General features: G+C 41.5%; 2 protein-coding genes across 2 annotated transcripts in view; both read right to left on the bottom strand.

Annotated features, from left to right (window-relative positions):
- The window catches only part of LOC148087327 (mitochondrial glycine transporter B-like), a 12,367-nt gene extending 11,843 nt beyond the window's left edge, over positions 1-524 (bottom strand). Inside the window, exons 1-2 of the mRNA XM_087787083.1 lie at positions 301-524; positions 4-64 (exon numbers count right to left, since the gene is read on the bottom strand). Coding sequence (XP_087643209.1) covers positions 4-18 — 15 coding nt within the window. The 5' untranslated portion in view covers positions 19-64; positions 301-524. The remainder of the gene's footprint in view (positions 1-3; positions 65-300) is intronic.
- Positions 525-2,443: 1,919 nt separating this feature from the next.
- Positions 2,444-18,918, bottom strand: part of LOC148087326 (myosin-9-like) — a 33,727-nt gene continuing 17,252 nt past the window's right edge. Inside the window, exons 15-41 of the mRNA XM_087787063.1 lie at positions 17,512-17,685; positions 16,548-16,662; positions 15,734-15,924; positions 15,553-15,674; positions 15,402-15,471; positions 14,547-14,707; positions 14,384-14,492; positions 13,942-14,073; positions 13,628-13,834; positions 13,429-13,566; positions 13,236-13,359; positions 12,674-13,058; positions 12,395-12,539; positions 12,129-12,335; positions 11,966-12,070; positions 11,710-11,862; positions 11,400-11,648; positions 11,084-11,296; positions 10,808-11,020; positions 10,582-10,743; positions 10,392-10,520; positions 9,057-9,145; positions 6,869-6,992; positions 6,425-6,633; positions 4,946-5,054; positions 4,714-4,886; positions 2,444-3,668 (exon numbers count right to left, since the gene is read on the bottom strand). Coding sequence (XP_087643189.1) covers positions 3,560-3,668; positions 4,714-4,886; positions 4,946-5,054; positions 6,425-6,633; positions 6,869-6,992; positions 9,057-9,145; positions 10,392-10,520; positions 10,582-10,743; positions 10,808-11,020; positions 11,084-11,296; positions 11,400-11,648; positions 11,710-11,862; positions 11,966-12,070; positions 12,129-12,335; positions 12,395-12,539; positions 12,674-13,058; positions 13,236-13,359; positions 13,429-13,566; positions 13,628-13,834; positions 13,942-14,073; positions 14,384-14,492; positions 14,547-14,707; positions 15,402-15,471; positions 15,553-15,674; positions 15,734-15,924; positions 16,548-16,662; positions 17,512-17,685 — 4,317 coding nt within the window. The 3' untranslated portion in view covers positions 2,444-3,559. The remainder of the gene's footprint in view (positions 3,669-4,713; positions 4,887-4,945; positions 5,055-6,424; positions 6,634-6,868; positions 6,993-9,056; positions 9,146-10,391; positions 10,521-10,581; positions 10,744-10,807; positions 11,021-11,083; positions 11,297-11,399; positions 11,649-11,709; positions 11,863-11,965; positions 12,071-12,128; positions 12,336-12,394; positions 12,540-12,673; positions 13,059-13,235; positions 13,360-13,428; positions 13,567-13,627; positions 13,835-13,941; positions 14,074-14,383; positions 14,493-14,546; positions 14,708-15,401; positions 15,472-15,552; positions 15,675-15,733; positions 15,925-16,547; positions 16,663-17,511; positions 17,686-18,918) is intronic.

Genomic DNA, 18,918 nt, shown 5'->3' with positions numbered 1-18,918 from the left:
CACAGATGTCAGCTCCATCCTGGACACAGAAGGTTTGCTCGCATCTGTTGACGCCGTTTTGAAGCTGCGAGGATTCAAGACATAAACAAGAAGATTGTGATGTTTATCAACAACGTGAGGTCATCGCGCAGCGACGAGCTAGCTTAGCCAGCTAGCTTAGCTTAGCTAGCGTCAGGCTAACAGCAACACCGAGGGAAACTTTGACGAGTCATCGAACGATTGACATCAAAACATTGACACTTTCATAAGAATGTCACTCAAGTGTAGCGAGAATGATGTTAGCATGTTAGCTCGACTCACCTTGACGCGTTCAACGAGCGACGATCTGTAGTTCAGTCATAGTTTAAATCGCTTCAGTCAAAGTGTCCAACGTCAAACGAATTCTCCGCCATCAGCGTTTATTTCTGACATTAAAGCAGGAGTGAATAAAAATAAAGCCTGCATAGAGGAAACAACTTTCATATTTAAGATGAAGTAAACGTTTTGCTACGTCATCAACCAGCGACACATTTCAAAGACGTTCATCATCGAGACTTCACCCCCCACAATGCTTTGCGCAGACGCCTGTTACTTTGTTACGATCATCTGTTTGTATATATATATAATTTATATTATATGTATATAATATAAATTATATATGATGAGATGATTTTAAATAATGTTTCATTTTCGATTTGGCAAACAAATTCAACTGTGGTGACGTCAACCTGCGTCTCTTTTTAATTGATTAATTTAATTGATAAAAACGTGATTGACAAGTTTCACAAAAGGTTTATGAAACGTGACGACACTCTTAGAGAGTGTTTAGTTTCCTTCTGACTCACTCCTGTGCGCAGTGGTCAGTGGCTCACAGGGAAGTATTTACGAGGCTCATGACGTCACAGATTTGAATCACGACAAACACAAATCTATCTCGAGGTTAAGTTAAGTTAAGGATTAATCTTGTTAACCTTTGCATTAAGAAGATTAAGTGAAAACATGTTCATCTCTTGAGAATCTAACGCTGAAGAACATTTGTTTGTGTAAATCTATGAATCCAGCAGTTTATTCAAACTATTTACTTATTTAAAGACAATGATTGACAGCAGGAACATTTTAATTATATACTCAAAGAGAAACATTTGTTTCTTAAGTATTCGATCAAAAACGTTGCTTTGGTTAAAAAAGTCGTTTTAATAAAAACAAAAAGATTTGAATTAATGTGAAAACGCTCGTGACGATCCTTGAATGCAACTCGTGTTTCTGTGACCAATCAGAGCAGAGTGGGCGTGGCTGCTTGGACGAGACTTCCCAGGCAAAACAGCGCATTTTAAGTGGGCGGGGCTTAAGCATATTTTCTTATGTAAATATCTTTATTAAATGAGAGTTTTGTGCAAAAAGAAACGGATGAGTATAATAGAGTGTCATAGAGGATCATTGATCATAGTACAATAGAGTAGAATAGAGTAGAATAGAATATGGTCGAGTAGAATAGAGTATCATAGACTACAATAGAATATGGTCGAGTAGAATAGAGTATACTAGAGTAGAATAGCGTAGAATAGAGTATAATCGAGTACAATAGAGTATCAGATTAGAATAGACTATCATAGAGTAGAATAGAGTATCATAGAGTAGAATAGAGTATCATAGAGTAGAATAGACTATCATAGAGTATAATAGTGTATACTAGAGTAGAATAGAGTAGAATAGAGTAGAATAGAGTAGAATAGAGTAGAATAGAGTAGAATAGGATAGAATAGACTACCATAGAGTAGAATAGAGTATACTAGAGTAGAATAGCATAGAATAGAGTAGAATAGTGTATCATAGAGTATAATAGTGTATACTAGAGTATAATAGAGTAGAATAGAGTATCATAGAGTATAATAGTGTATACTAGAGTAGAATAGAGTATCATAGAGTATAATAGTGTATACTAGAGTAGAATAGAGTAGAATAGAGTATCATAGAGTATAATAGTGTATACTAGAGTAGAATAGAGTATCATAGAGTATAATAGTGTATACTAGAGTAGAATAGAGTATCATAGAGTATAATAGTGTATACTAGAGTAGAATAGAGTAGAATAGAGTATCATAGAGTATAATAGTGTATACTAGAGTAGAATAGAGTATCATAGAGTATAATAGTGTATACTAGAGTAGAATAGAGTATCATAGAGTATAATAGTGTATACTAGAGTAGAATAGAGTAGAATAGAGTATCATAGAGTATAATAGTGTATACTAGAGTAGAATAGAGTAGAATAGAAGTTCTATCAGCACATTAAATGACCTTTAAACTGTGGTCGATTCAGACGGAAATTAAAAAAAAACCAACTTTGTTGATTATTCATAAAAAAACGACAAGATCATCGGAACACAAACGTTACGACAGAATAACAAACATTAACACGGTTTGTAAACGTTGGTCTTCGAGTGAAACACAGAACGAGTCGAGATAATATGATATGATTTAATGTCGTCAGAAACAAGCGATAAAACAGAGCAGATAAAAACTGTCGAGAAACCTGAAGAGGAGAAAATACATTTGACCTTTGACCCTCCACCAGCCAGAGATGAGCCTCGAGAACAAGAACGTCTCCTCACCCGTGTGTGTGTGTGAGTGTGTGTGCACGTGTGTGTGTGAGTGTGTGCGTGTGTGTGAGGGAGTGTGTGAGGGAGTGTGTGAGTGTGTGTTTAGGTGTCGTCGAGGTACCAGAACCAACATGTTCCCAAAAGACCAACCGTAACAGTTTGTGTGCAAAACCTGCAGGTGTGTAACGTGTGTGTAACGTGTGTGTAACGTGTGTGTAACTTGTGTGTAAGTTGTTGTATAACGCATGTGTAACTTGTGTGTAACTTTCGTGTGTAACTTGCGTGTGTAACTTGCGTGTGTAACTTGCGTGTGTAACTTGCGTGTGTAACTTGCGTGTGTAACTTGCGTGTGTAACTTGCGTGTGTAACTTGCGTGTGTAACTTGCGTGTGTAACTTGCGTGTGTAACTTGCGTGTAACGCCTGTGTAACTTGTGTGTAACGCGTGTGTAACTTTCGTGTGTAACTTGCATGTAACGCGTGTGTAACGTGTGTGTAACATGTGTGTAACGCGTGTGTAACGCGTGTGTAACGCGTGTGTAACACGCGTGTGTAACACGCGTGTGTAACGCGTGTGTAACGCGTGTGTAACACGTGTGTGTAACGCGTGTGTAACGCGTGTGTAACGCGTGTGTAACGCGTGTGTAACGCGTGTGTAACGTGTGTGTAACGTGTGTGTAACACGTGTGTGTAACGTGTGTGTAACGTGTGTGTAACACGTGTGTGTAACGCGTGTGTAGCGCGTGTGTAACACGTGTGTGTAACACGTGTGTGTAACGTGTGTGTAACGTGTGTGTAACAGAAAGCAGTGAATCCACCCGTAGAACCCATGGAAGGAAGAGAAGCGAGTGTTTTTGCCGCCCGAGGTCATCGCTCTGAGGTCATCGCTCTGAGGTCATCGCTCTGAGGTCATCGCTCTGAGGTCATCGCTCTGAGGTCATCGCTCTGAGGTCATCGCTCTGAGGTCATCGCTCTGAGGTCATCATTCTGCTGCAGGTTCTGACTCTTCCGGTGCCAGATCCACGTCCTCGTCGCTGTCCAGACCCGAGCGGTTGACGGTTCGCCTCATGTTGTAGGGAAGGTCGGCGCGTCTGGAAGTTAACGTTCGAACCTTCAGTTTGAGAAGTGACTCTGACTTTAGATACATTTATTTCAATTATTGTGTGAATGCTGGGAAGCAGTCATCGTGTGAATGCTGGGAAGCAGTCATAGTGTGAATGCTGGGAAGCAGTCATTGAGTGAATGCTGGGAAGCAGTCATCGAGTGAATGCTGGGAAGCAGTCATTGAGTGAATGCTGGGAAGCAGTCATTGAGTGAATGCTGGGAACCAGTCACACAATTGAGATCCTGTTTTCTTCTGACCTAAACTTTGTTCCACTTCTCTTCCCACAAATTTTATCCGATTTGAATCGTTTCAAACTTTTATCAATTCAGCTCGTTTTCCGAAATGCAGGCTATGTTCTATCTTTCTTTTATCTCTTCCACTCTTTCTTTTATTCCTCTTTTTCTACCCCATTCATTTCAATGGGGACATTCTTCAACTCGTGTTTCAACTCCTTCCACTTTGACCTACTTATACTTTTACTACTACTTCCACTTCTACTTTAAATACTAATTCCACTACTACAACTACTTTTCTACCATTTCTAATTTTACTACTAATTCCACAACTACTTTTACTTTTCTACTACTTTTACTTCAACTACTACTTTTAATTTCACTACTAATTACACTTCTACTTTAACTAATTATTCCACTACTACTTCAACTTTAACCACTAATTCTACTACCACTTTTACTTTTCTACTACTTCCAATTTTACTACTAATTCCACTACTACTTCTTCTACTTTAACTACTAATACTACCTCCACAGCACAGCAGGGTCAGCATTCACGCTGCATTTTCTTCTGAAAATGCATTTTTCTAGTTCAAAGGTTAAATCAGTTTTTTGTTTTTTAAATGAATGAATTAAACAATTTGAATAAATATAGTTAGATATTTTTAATGTGATCTTTCGTCTTCAGCTTCAGGTCCAAGACTTTGATATTATAATGTGTTTCTCAAACGTTAAGTGAACAGTTTTCTATTGAATCCTCATAATGGTCATCATTCTTTCAAATGAAAAAGCTCGGACCTGAGTTTGCTCTTCAAACTGCTGACTTCTCGGTTCATCACGTCTGCAGACTCGCTGGCGTCGTCCAGCTCGCGCTGCAACTTCCTGCGGTAGGCGTTTGCTCGCGTCAGCTCCTCCTCCGTCTCCTCCAGCTGACGCTTCAACTGACGCATGCGTCCGTTCGTCTTCTCCGCCTGCAGCACACGCGTGTTCACGGGTCGTTCCACTGGTCACGCGTGACGAGTCCACACACCTGGTCTTTGAAGTTCTCCGTGTTCCGTCGCTCGTCGTCCACCTGCAGCAGGATCTCCTTCAGCTTCTTCTCGGTGCGCCGGGCCAGTCTGGACGCCTGTTGCCGCTCCCTGCAGACACGTCTTGTACTTCAACCAGTACTCCAATACTATTTTTAATACTTATTATTAGAAGTAGTACAAAAGTAACAGTAGTAGTAGAATAAGTAGTCAAATTAGAAGTAGTAGAACAGTGGAAGTAGAAGTGGAAGTAGTAGTAAAAGTAGAAGTAGTAGTAAAAGTAGAAGTAGTAGTAGTGGAATTAGTAGTAAAATTAGAAGAAAAATAAAAGTAGTAGTAGAATTAGTAGTTAAAGTAGAAGTAGTAGAAAAGTAAAAGTAGTAGTAGAATAAGTAGTCAAATTAGAAGTAGTAGAACAGTGGAAGTAGAAGTGGAAGTAGCAGTAAAAGTAGAAGTAGTAGAAAAGTAAAAGTAGTGGTAGAAGTAGTAGTAAAATTAGAAGTAGTAGAAAAATAAAAGTAGTAGTAGAATTAGTAGTTAAAGTAGAAGTAGTAGAAAAATAAAAGTAGTAGTAGAATTAGTAGTTAGAGTAGAAGTAGTAGAAAAGTAAAAGTAGTAGTAGAAGTAGTAGTTAAAGTAGAAGTAGTAGAAAAGTAAAAGTAGTGGTAGAAGTAGTAGTAAAATTAGAAGTAGTAGAAAAATAAAAGTAGAAGTAGAATTAGTAGTTAAAGTAGAAGTAGTAGAAAAGTAAAAGTAGTAGTAGAAGTAGTAGTTCAAGTAGAAGTAGTAGAAAAGTAAAAGTAGTGGTAGAAGTAGTAGTAAAATTAGAAGTAGTAGAAAAATAAAAGTAGTAGTAGAATTAGTAGTTAAAGTAGAAGTAGTAGAAAAGTAAAAGTAGTAGTAGAAGTAGTAGTTAAAGTAGAAGTAGTAGAAAAGTAAAAGTAGTGGTAGAAGTAGTAGTAAAATTAGAAGTAGTAGAAAAATAAAAGTAGTAGTAGAATTAGTAGTTAAAGTAGAAGTAGTAGAAAAGTAAAAGTAGTAGTAGAAGTAGTAGTTCAAGTAGAAGTAGTAGAAAAGTAAAAGTAGTGGTAGAAGTAGTAGTAAAATTAGAAGTAGTAGAAAAATAAAAGTAGTAGTAGAATTAGTAGTTAAAGTAGAAGTAGTAGAAAAGTAAAAGTAGTAGTAGAAGTAGTAGTTAAAGTAGAAGTAGTAGAAAAGTAAAAGTAGTGGTAGAAGTAGTAGTAAAATTAGAAGTAGTAGAAAAATAAAAGTAGTAGTAGAATTAGTAGTTAAAGTAGAAGTAGTAGAAAAGTAAAAGCAGTAGTAGAAGTATTAGTAAAATTAGAAGTAGTAGAAAAATAAAAGTAGTGGTAGAATTAGGAGTCAAATTAGAAGTAGTAGAAAAGTAAAAGTAGAAGTAGTAGTAAAATTAAAAGTAGTAAAAAGGTAAAACTGTTCGGATCCAAGCGCTCGTGACTCACTTGGACTCGATGTCCAGCTGGTCCTCCAGCTGCAGGATCTTGGCCTCCAGGCTGGTGATGGACGACTTGTACTTGGACTTGATGGTTCCTTCGAGCTCCTGCAGCTTCAGCTTCAGCTCCTTGTTCTGTCGGTCCAGCTGAGCTCTGGTGCCTTCGAGGCGCTGAGAGGTGCTTCGCTCCGAGGTCAGCTCGGCCGTCAGCGTCTCCGTCTGATCACATGATCAAGTCATGTGACGTCTACACTTCTTTTTCATCATTGAATTCAATCGTTTCTTCATTGAAAGGTTGTTTTTGTTTCTTTAATAAATGAATAAATGATTGAATTGTTTGACCTTCGAGTTCAAACTATTCAAAAAGTATTTCAGTCATAAAACCATTGAAAGTTCAATCATTAAAGCTATTGTTGTCGTTACTCGTGACTTTGAATCTTCTGTAAAGTCGTACCTGGAGGGTGTTTCTCTTCATTCGCTCGTTCACCATCTCAGAGTTGAGCTGCTCCTCCTCCAGCTCCTCCTCCAGCTGAGAGATACGAGCCTCCAGGCGGCGCTTCTCCTCCATCAGGGACGAGCTGAGAGAATGAACGAGTGAAAGAACGAGTGAGTGAATAAAAGAACCAGTGAGTTAATACAAGAACTAGTGAAAGAATTAATGAACGAGCGAGTGAATGAGAGCGAAAGAACGAGTGAATGAGAGCAAAAGAACGAGTGAGTGAAAGAACAAGTGAATAAAAGAACAAGTGAATGAATGAACGAGTGAAAGAACGAGTGAGTGAATAAAAGAACCAGTGAGTTAATAAAAGAACTAGTGAAAGAATTAATGAACGAGCGAGTGAATGAAAGAACAAGTGAGTGAATGAGAGCGAAAGAACGAGTGAGTGAAAGAAAAAGTGAATGAAAGAATGAGTGAAGAAAAAACGGGTGAGTGAAAGAACGAGTGAATAAAAGAACAAGTGAGTGAAAGAACGAGTGAGTAAAAGAACGAGTGAGTAAAAGAACGAGTGAATAAAAGTACGAGTGAATGAAAGAACGAGTGAATGAAAGAACGAGTGAATGAAAGAACGAGTGAATGAAAGTACGAGTGAATGAAAGTACGAGTGAATGAAAGTACAAGTGAATGAAAGTACGAGTGAATGAAAGTACGAGTGAATGAAAGAACGAGTGAATGAAAGAACGAGTGAATGAAAGAACGAGTGAATGAAAGTACGAGTGAATGAAAGTACGAGTGAATGAAAGTACAAGTGAATGAAAGTAAGAGTGAATGAAAGTACGAGTGAATGAAAGAACGAGTGAATGAAAGTACGAGTGAATAAAAGAACGAGTGAATAAAAGTACGAGTGAATGAAAGAACGAGTGAATGAAAGAACGAGTGAATGAAAGAACGAGTGAATGAAAGTACGAGTGAATAAAAGAACAAGTGAATGAAAGTACGAGTGAATGAAAGAACGAGTGAATGAAAGTACGAGTGAATGAAAGAACGAGTGAATGAAAGAACGAGTGAGTGAAGAAAAAACGAGTGAGTGAAAGAACGAGTGAATAAAAGAACAAGTGAGTGAAAGAACAAGTGAGTGAAAGAACGAGTGAATGAAAGAACGAGTGAATGAAAGTACGAGTGAATGAAAGTAGGAGTGAATGAAAGTACAAGTGAATGAAAGAACGAGTGAATGAAAGTACGAGTGAATAAAAGAACGAGTGAATAAAAGTACGAGTGAATGAAAGAACGAGTGAATGAAAGTACGAGTGAATAAAAGAACGAGTGAATAAAAGTACGAGTGAATGAAAGAACGAGTGAATGAAAGTACGAGTGAATGAAAGTACGAGTGAATGAAAGTACGAGTGAATAAAAGAACGAGTGAATGAAAGTATGAGTGAATGAAAGAACAAGTGAATGAAAGTACGAGTGAATGAAAGAACGAGTGAATGAAAGAACGAGTGAATGAAAGTACGAGTGAATAAAAGAACGAGTGAATGAAAGTACGAGTGAATGAAAGAACAAGTGAATGAAAGAACGAGTGAATGAAAGAACGAGTGAATGAAAGAACGAGTGAATGAAAGAACGAGTGAATGAAAGTACGAGTGAATAAAAGAACGAGTGAATAAAAGTACGAGTGAATGAAAGAATGAGTGAATAAAAGTATGAGTGAATGAAAGAACGAGTGTATGCAAGAACGAGTGAATGAAAGTACGAGTGAATGAAAGAACGAGTGAATGAAAGAACGAGTGAATGAAAGAACGAGTGAATGAAAGTACGAGTGAATAAAAGAACGAGTGAATGAAAGTACGAGTGAATGAAAGAACAAGTGAATGAAAGAACGAGTGAATGAAAGAACGAGTGAATGAAAGTACGAGTGAATAAAAGAACGAGTGAATAAAAGTACGAGTGAATGAAAGAACGAGTGAATGAAAGTACGAGTGAATGAAAGTACGAGTGAATGAAAGAACGAGTGAATGAAAGTACGAGTGAATGAAAGAACGAGTGAATGAAAGAACGAGTGAATGAAAGAACGAGTGAATGAAAGAACGAGTGAATGAAAGAACGAGTGAATGAAAGTACGAGTGAATGAAAGAACGAGTGAATAAAAGAACGAGTGAATGAAAGTACGAGTGAATAAAAGAAGGATGGAACCTTCACTCACTTCTTGCTGCTGCTGCTCGTGATCTCGTCCTGTAGTTCATCTCTCTCCGTCTGGACCTGACGCTTCAGTCGCTCCGCGGAGCCGAGATCCTGCAGAGAAGATTCAGTGCAGTGAAGCACTCACAGTCGTTTGTGTTTGTTTGTGTTTGTTTCTCTGCTATACAACCCTGGTTCTAAGAATGGCTGCTCTATACAACCCTGGTTCTAAGAATGGCTGCTCTATACAACCCTGGTTCTAAGAATGGCTGCTCTATACAACCCTGGTTCTAAGAATGGCTGCTCTATACAACCCTGGTTCTAAGAATGGCTGCTCTACACAACCCTGGTTCTAAGAATGGCTGCTCTATACAACCCTGGTTCTAAGAATGGCTGCTCTATACAACCCTGGTTCTAAGAATGGCTGCTCTATACAACCCTGGTTCTAAGAATGGCTGCTCTACACAACCCTGGTTCTAAGAATGGCTGCTCTATACAACCCTGGTTCTAAGAATGGGTGCTCTATACAACCCTGGTTCTAAGAATGGCTGCTCTATACAACCCTGGTTCTAAGAAAGGGTGCTCTATACAACCCTGGTTCTAAGAATCGGTGCTCTATACAACCCTGGTTCTAAGAAAGGGTGCTCTATATAACCCTGGTTCTAAGAATGGATGCTCTATACAACCCTGGTTCTAAGAATCGGTGCTCTATACAACCCTGGTTCTAAGAAAGGGTGCTCTATACAACCCTGGTTCTAAGAAAGGGTGCTCTATTTAACCCTGGTTCTAAGAATGGATGCTCTATACAACCCTGGTTCTAAGAATCGGTGCTCTATACAACCCTGGTTCTAAGAAAGGGTGCTCTATATAACCCTGGTTCTAAGAATCTGTGCTCTATACAACCCTGGTTCTAAGAATGGCTGCTCTATACAACCCTGGTTCTAAGAATGGCTGCTCTATACAACCCTGGTTCTAAGAATGGCTGCTCTATACAACCCTGGTTCTAAGAATGGCTGCTCTATACAACCCTGGTTCTAAGAATGGCTGCTCTATACAACCCTGGTTCTAAGAATGGCTGCTCTACACAACCCTGGTTCTAAGAATGGCTGCTCTACACAACCCTGGTTCTAAGAATGGCTGCTCTATACAACCCTGGTTCTAAGAATGGCTGCTCTATACAACCCTGGTTCTAAGAATGGCTGCTCTATACAACCCTGGTTCTAAGAATGGCTGCTCTATACTAGCTGGAACTAATCGATCAGAACATTACGATGTAAACTGGCTACTGTGGTGGAAGTTCAATGACATTTTGATGCAATACAACAAAGTGAAGGATGGAACAGAAGGTCTTGACTCGTACCTCCTGGAACTGAAGAGCATCGGCCTCCATGGACTTCAGCTTCTTCTCGGCCTCTTTGGTAGCGTTGCAGGCGTCGTCTCTGGACTGACGGAGCTCGTCCAGTTCTCTGATCTGCTCCTTCATCTGAGCCTTGAGGACGGAGACGCGATCAGACCGAGACTCTTATGTTCACCACGTGTCCAGAAGTTACCTGCAGTTTCTTCAGCTGCTTGAAGGCGTCATCCCGGCCTTTGTTGGCAGCATCGATCTGAAGCTCCAGCTCAGACAAGTCCATCTCCAGCTTCTTCTTGGACGAGAGGGCCTGAGAACGCTGCCTGCGCTCTTCCTCCAGCTCCACTTCCATCTCACGCACCTGGAGGACACTAGAAGTAGCATCTGAACTTTGACCCTGGACAGAACTTCACGGTCACACTCGCCTGCTTGACCAGTTGTTTCCTCCTCTCCTCGCCCTGCTCGTCTCTGGCCTGCAGGTCTCTGTCAAACTGAGCCTTCATGGCCTGCATGTTGACCTCCAGACGCAGCTTGGCGTCCTCTGTCGTCTGCAGCTCGTCCTCCAGCTCCTCCAGCTGGACCTTCATCTCCGCCACCTGCTGCTCCATGGCCCGCTTGGACCTCTCCAGCTCATGGACCTGAGGAGCACACATACAAGATGATCATGCAGAAGAACCGGTCAACTGTCTTCGCTCACTCACACTCTTGCCAACGTCATCTTTGGAGGAGACCAAGTCCTCCATCTCAGCCTTGAGTGTCCTGTTAGTCCGTTCCAACTCATCCTTCAGGTCCGTCATGGCTTCAAGATCCTGAGCAAGATTTAGGGCTCTGGTCTCCTTTTCTCTCGAGTCAGCCTCGGCCTTGTCACGCTCCTCAGCAAACTGAGTGGAGATGGTCTTTTCTTCTGCCAGCATCTATGAGAAATTGTTTGATCATAGTTGAACATTTTTTGATTACAGTAGAAATAGGAGGAGAAGAAGTGAGAGTGGAGGTCAGAGAAAACTATAAAAGTCTAACCTGGTCAAACTTCTTCTGCTTCCTCTCCAGGTTGGACACGATCTGGCGAAGATGGTCTTGATCCACCACGAGGTCGTCGAGCTCCTGCTGCAGGCGAGTCTTGGTTTTGTCCAGCTTGTCATAGGCTGCATTCTTCTCCTCCAGCTGCTGCGTCAGAACGTCCATCTCACGCTGGATCTTCTTGCGCCCCTCTTCAGCGCCCTCTAGTGCAGAGCCCTCAGTCTCCAGCTTCTTCTTCATCTCAGCCAGCTGAAGATGGAGATGTTAGTGAGACCACTGGCCAGGGGGAGGTGAGAGGTGAGGGCTTGACCTGGGACTGCAGCGCAGAAACCTGCTTCTCCACGTTCTTCTTCGCCTCCTCTTCCTCCTCCAGCATCTCCCGCAGGTTGTTCTGCTCGTCCTCCATCTGACGCAGGCGCGTGGACTGAGACAGTTTCTGTCGCGTCTCCTCCTGGAGCAGCTCCTGCACCAACACATGGACTTTAAAATGTGATCTTCCTGAAAACATCTCAGCTCAACGACTGTGATGACAGTGAAGCACGTTTAGATTCATGACGTGAAGTGACCTGAGCGTCCTGCAGCTGAGACTCCACTGAACTCAGGTCTTTACTGAATTTGATGTTCTTGTTGTCAGCTTCACTCAAGAGAGCGTTGACGTTGTCCAGCTCCGCCTGAAGACCAGAGAGAAGGTCAGAGTCTAACACAGCTTCAGCTCACGCTTCATCTCACCTGAGTCTTGCTCATCTTCTCCGACAGCTCCTGTCGCTGTCGCTCAGTCTCTGTCACTTTGACCTGCAGCTCCTGGACCTGAGACTCCGCCTTCTTGCGTCTGTGCTCAGAGTCGGCCTTGCCTTGAGTCAGAGTCTTCATCTCGATCTGAAGCTCGTTCCACTCGCTCTCCAGAGCCTGTCTGGACTTCTCCACCGACACCTTGTTCTGCAGGAGCAACGCGTCACGTGACCGACTCCAACATGAACCGTGAAGAGGTTCTTTACCCTCTTGGCCTGTTCCAGCTGCTCGTTGATCTCGTCGAAGGCCTGGTTGTGTTTCTGTCTCGTGTCGGCCATTTGTTGCTCGTGAACTTTAGCCTCGTCATCCAGAGTCTTCTTAAGCTCGGACACCTCAGTCTCTCGTTTACTCCTGTGAGGACGGATGTTCAATAATGACGTCAATCTCTACTGGAATCAAGCTGTTTTAAACTATAATCAAACAATTTTATTCTATAATCCAACAATGTTGGACCAGGTTAAGTCTGTTCTACAACAAACACTCACCTGAGCTCCTGCTGGGCTGCAGTAGAGTCTAAAGTATCCTCCAGTTCAGTCTTAAGAGCCTCTAGCTCTTCACTCAAATCTCTTCGCTGTTTCTCGGCTTTCGATCGCGCCTGTCTCTCCAGCTCCAGGTCCTCCTGCAGCTCTGAGATCTGAGCCTCCAGCTCCCTGATCTTCTTCTGGGCCATGTTCTTCGCTGCTGCCTCCTCCTCGATCCTGGACAGAGCCGCCAGCAGTTCTTCTTCCTTCTTGGCGAACTGTGCTCGAAGCTCCTCGATCTGAGCCAGGAGGTCTGCGATCTGGTCGTGCAGCTCTGTGGAGTCTCCCTCCAGTTTACGCCGGTTCTTCTCAAGCTCCTGACGGGCCTTCTCCTCCCTCCTCAGACGATCTGTGGGTTCAACAGTCTTTTAAATCCTTTTTGTTCTCAACTTCAGACCTAAACAATCTTCTAACTTCTTCTGACGTCCCGACTGAGTATGAAAAGTTTGGACTCTTGATCCATGAATACGACCCTGTGACGTCGTCTTCTCACCGACTGATTAATGGAGATGAAGCATCAACTCACCCTCTATGTCCGTGATCATGGCTTCATGTTTGTTCTTCAGCTTCTGCAGACTCTTGGACTTCTCCTCCTCCTCTGTCAGGTTGGTGGTGAACTCGGAGATCCTCTCCTCCATCAGTTTCTTCTCCTGTGATGGAGACGTTTCAGTTCATGAAGATGTTCTTGTCATCTCAGGTTTGTCTGGTATGATTGGGACCTTATTGAGTTTGCTATTCTGGTCGTCCAGCACCATGATGTCCTCCTCCATCTTCTTCAGCTTGGCGTCGGTGGTGACCTTCTCAATCTGAAGCTTCTGTCTGGCTCCCTCCTCCTCGTCCAGCTGCTGCTCCAGGTCCTGAGAGAAGAGACGGCCGTTGAAGTTCTGACCAGGATAGACAAAGTGAGGAGAAACTCACTGTGATGTTCTGCTGCATCTTCTTTCTGTCCGTCACCAACTGAGACACTCGTTCTTCTTCCTCTTCCAGACGAGCCTCCACTAAATTCAGGGTCTCCTCCAGCTCCTGCTTCTTGGAGGCCAGACGAGCTCGCATCTCCTCAGCCTCAGCACAGAGTTCCGTCTCTGCCTGGAGCTGCTCTTGAAGAGCCAACTTCTCCGTGTTGAGCTGGTACAAGCATCCAGATCAAACCGTTGTCATCTTCATCATAATTATCACCATCATCTCCATCATCAACTTCATCATCACCATCGCCATCACCATCATCTTCTCACCTGCTGTTGCTTTGACTCGAACTCCTTCAGCTGCTCTTGAGCCTGTATCTCCTTCTCTTTGATCTTCATGAGTTCTTCCTCTTTGGCCACCATCTCCTCCTCCTGACGAGTCACCTGCAGCAGAGGCTTCACCTGCAGACACGACGAGGTGGTGAAGCTTCAAACTCCTGGTGTTCCGTCAGTGGAATCATCAAGACTTGACTAACAACAGCTGGAAGTTATTCAAGGGTTTTTCTGACGAGAACAACAAGATCACATCAGGGTCACATCTTCTCTACATCTGCTGGCAGGATGGTGTAAAGTCCCATAACGTGCTGCAACAGTTGCCACAGCTTTCAAGAAGAGTTTAAATGAACGACAGGAATCATTTCTCATAAAACCCCGAAGTCTATCTGAGCTGAAGCTGCTCCACAGACAGACGTGAAGGATGGGAGGTCCAAACCTTGGTGAAGAGTCTCCACCACTGCCAGTTCCTGAGCTTGAGGTAGGCGGCGCTGTTCCTCTGGATCACCTTCATGGCCGTCAGCTGCTGCTGCCTCTTGGCGAAGGCTCTACGGAGCAGAGAGTTAGTGGCGAAGCACGAGTCCGGCGCCACACGGACGTACTTGCGGGCTACGTATCCTCGGCACCAGGCCTGGAAGAAGATCATGACGTTGGTGATCTTCAGGTCGCGCTCCTCCTCCAGGTGAGCCAGGACGCCGGCCCTGAAGAACACTTTGCTCTGACCCACTCGGTACAGGTTCGGGTCCAGCTCCAGGGTTTTGATCTGAGAGAAGATTCACGTCAATTTAGTCTTTTGTTAAAAGATTCAATAACTTGTTGATTTAAAGATTGAATTTGTTGTTTTTCCTCAATCGAATACAAAACTTGAATATTCATTTAAATTAAGAAAAATGTAGTTTAAAAGTTTGATTTACTCTTAATATAATAATTTATAGTCTTTTGTATTCAATACAAACATGTTGGTTTAATAGTGACGCCAGACTAAAGCAACAGAGCCCAGAGCTGCTGGATCCATGAGTCACGAGATCCTGTTATGATCGTCAGAAGGTTTGAATGAGGAATTAGGATTGAATATTAAATATTTAATTTAGATTAAATATATATATATATATATATATATATATATATATATATATTATTAAATTTTGGAATCATACATTTATATTAATATTCTGAAACACGATTTGAAATTAAAATTTCAATTTAGAAATAATAGTTTTCTAAGCTTTTCATTATTATTATTATTATTATTATTCATTATTTCAAACTCAAAGTGACTCAGAAGTTCATGGATTCATCTGGAAAGAGTTTTATAAACGTTTTATATCGATTAACATTTTAAAAACATGTTTCATTTAGAAATCAGATTCTTTTTTAATATTAACGTGTAAAATAATATCCATTAAACCTTCAGTAAATAAATGATTTCAATAACAATAGAAAATGTTGGTTCCGACCATAGAGAGACACGACTTCTTCCCGTCCATGAATCCTTTAGGGATGGCGCCCGGCGTCAGGATCTCGTACCTGCAGACGCAGCGACAGGTGTTTAGAGAAGCTTCAAGACCACGACCTCGACCTCGACCTCGACCTCGACCTCGACCTCACCTCTGGCGGAACTCTTGGAAGACGATGCGATTCGGGAAACCTTGTCTGCAGATACGAATCCCCTCCAGGACTCCATTGCACCTGAGCTGGTCCAGGACCAGGTGAGGCTCCAGTTTACCAGCCTGGAGGAGAAGATCACGTCAGCACCGGCAGCAGGAGGAGGACCTCTCGACGCTCTTACTCGTTTCTCGTGGTTGGGGATGATGCAGCGCACGAAGTTGGGGTTGGTGTTCCTCAGGGTGGTCATCAGGTTCCCCAGCTGCTCCTTGTACAGCTGACCCACCGTCCGGAACATTCCCTTCCGGGACTTGAAGGCGCCGTGAGCCGAGTCCGACATCCCTGCGACCTTGTCCAGGCCAACGATTCGATCCACTGATGGCACACGAGGCTCAAGTTCAAGCTCGTTTTCTTACGTCGAGGATTTCAAAGATTAAATCGACGACGACTGCGAATCATTTTAACTTTAGTTTTTTAAGCAATTATCTGATTTTTTATTAATTCATATTTTCATTCAACATTCACATTGAAATGTTTTTAAAATATATAACTTTTCAAAATTATTTAGATTTTATTTTGACTTTCACATTTTTTCTAAAAATATTTTTCTCAATTTTATATTATTTAATTCATAGTCTTTTGAATTCAATATATAATTGTGTAATAGAGTCAGTCATGAGCAACAGAGCTCAGAGCTACATAATGGATCACAGGATCGGCTGAGAGTTTGATCAGCATCTCTGTTGGTCTGATGACTCGTTTATACCAACATTTATAAACTGAATCCAAATCTCTATGAATTAAAAATTATATTTTATTTCACATTATAAATAAATAAAATATCAAACGGTCTTAAAAGAAAAGTCATTAATTTTGGTAAAACATTAAATAACAAATTCAACCTTTCAATTTAGAAATGATTGAATTCAATAGAAATGATTAAAAGGGTCAATAAGTGATCAATGATGCAGTAGAACCTGGCGACAGGTGCGTCTCACCGTCTCTCCACAGGTCGCAGGTGAACTTGTCGGTCGACTGGTTCAGTAAAGTAGCGACGCATTCGTTCAGAGGATCCATGTTCTTCATGAGCCACGCGTTGGCTTTGTAGTCGACCTGAGGTCCAAACATAAATGTATTCATACCCTGTATAGACGCATGACAACTACCCTGTATAGACGTACGACAACCACACTGTATAGACGCATGACAACTACACTGTATAGACATACGACAACTACACTGTATAGACGTACGACAACCACACTGTATAGACGCATGACAACTACACTGTATAGACGCATGACAACTACCCTGTATAGACGTACGACAACTACCCTGTATAGACGTACGACAACCACACTGTATAGACGCATGACAACTACACTGTATAGACGCATGACAACTACCCTGTATAGACGTACGACAACCACACTGTATAGACGTACGACAACTACACTGTATAGACGCATGACAACTACCCTGTATAGACGTACGACAACTACACTGTATAGACGCACGACAACTACACTGTTTAAACGTACGACAACTACACTGTATAGATGTACGACTACACTGTATAGACGTGCGACTACACTGTATAGACGTGCGACTACACTGTATAGACATACACTACACATATATCCTTGTTACTACACTATCACTATATATCATATTCTTGTATCGTGATACACATCAACACACTCTTGAAAAACACAGCAGTACATTCAAGTCACGAGTAGAAGAAAAACAACAAAAGGTAAATTTCTCCTGAACCTGCTGATTGTTTCAATATTGACAGAAGGAGGAATATTTTTCTGAATATGTTTAAAATGCAAATAAAACCACACGATTGTGGATTATAACAGGTTTGTTTCCATCATGGATGTATTTAGGTCATGTTTACATGTTTGTTTGAGTAATGTTTTAAAAAGACAGTAAATAAAACAACAAACCAAACATTACCTTGCCAGCGTAGTGCATGATACAAAAATCTGCATCATCCTTGAGCTTCTTGGGTTTCTGGAACTTGGGGTGAGCTCCTTGTTCCTGAACCACCTTCTCCACAAAACTCTTGTCGGTGGCTTTTGGGAACCAACACTCTTCATCCAACAGAGCCAGAATACCAGGAGGACCAGCCTGGACCAGAGAAGACCATCGTTCTCAAGTTATTCAAGTCATTTACTCTCCATTCACCGTTTTAACGTCGTAGTAACATGTCGTTCTAAAGTGTAAACGTCGTAATAACATGTCGTTCTAAAGTGTAAACGTCGTAGAAACATGTCGTTCTAAAGTGTAAACGTCGTAATAACATGTCGTTCTAAAGTGTAAACGTCGTATCAACATGTCGTTCTAAAGTGTAAACGTCGTAGTAACATGTCGTTCTAAAGTGTAAACGTCGTAGTAACATGTCACTCTAAAGTGTAAACGTCGTAATAACATGTCGTTCTAAAGTGTAAACATCGTAGTAACATGTCGCTCTAAAGTGTTAACGTCGTAATAACATGTCGTTCTAAAGTGTAAACGTCGTAGTAACATGTCGTTCTAAAGTGTAAACGTCGTAGTAACATGTCGCTCTAAAGTGTTAACGTCGTAGTAACATGTCGCTCTAAAGTGTAAACGTTGTAGTAACATGTCGTTCTTAAGTGTAAACGTCGTAGTAACATGTCGTTCTTAAGTGTAAACGTCGTAGTAACATGTCGTTCTAAAGTGTAAACGTCGTAGTAACATGTCGCTCTAAAGTGTTAACGTCGTAGTAACATGTCGCTCTAAAGTGTAAACGTTGTAGTAACATGTCGTTCTTAAGTGTAAACGTCGTAGTAACATGTCGCTCTAAAGTGTTAACGTCGTAGTAACATGTCGTTCTAAAGTGTAAACGTCGTAGTAACATGTCGCTCTAAAGTGTTAACGTCGTAGTAACATGTCGCTCTAAAGTGTTAACGTCGTAGTAACATGTCGTTCTAAAGTGTAAACGTCGTAGAAACATGTCGTTCTAAAGTGTAAACGTCGTAGTAACATGTCGCTCTAAAGTGTAAACGTTGTAGTAACATGTCGTTCTTAAGTGTAAACGTCGTAGTAACATGTCGCTCTAAAGTGTTAACGTCGTAGTAACATGTCGCTCTAAAGTGTAAACGTCGTAGTAACATGTCGTTCTAAAGTGTAAACGTCGTAGTAACATGTCGCTCTAAAGTGTAAACGTCGTAGTAACATGTCACTCTAAAGTGTAAACGTCGTAGTAACATGTCATTCTAAAGTGTAAACGTCGTAGTAACATGTCGTTCTAAAGTGTAAACGTCGTAGAAACATGTCGTTCTAAAGTGTAAACGTCGTAGTAACATGTCGCTCTAAAGTGTAAACGGCGTAGCAACATGT

This window comes from Callionymus lyra, chromosome 1 (assembly GCF_982586985.1).
Source record: "Callionymus lyra chromosome 1, fCalLyr1.hap1.1, whole genome shotgun sequence".
Taxonomy (NCBI): domain Eukaryota; kingdom Metazoa; phylum Chordata; class Actinopteri; order Syngnathiformes; family Callionymidae; genus Callionymus; species Callionymus lyra.
Note: the sequence above shows the minus strand (reverse complement) of the source record. Positions and strands in the feature narration are given on the sequence as shown.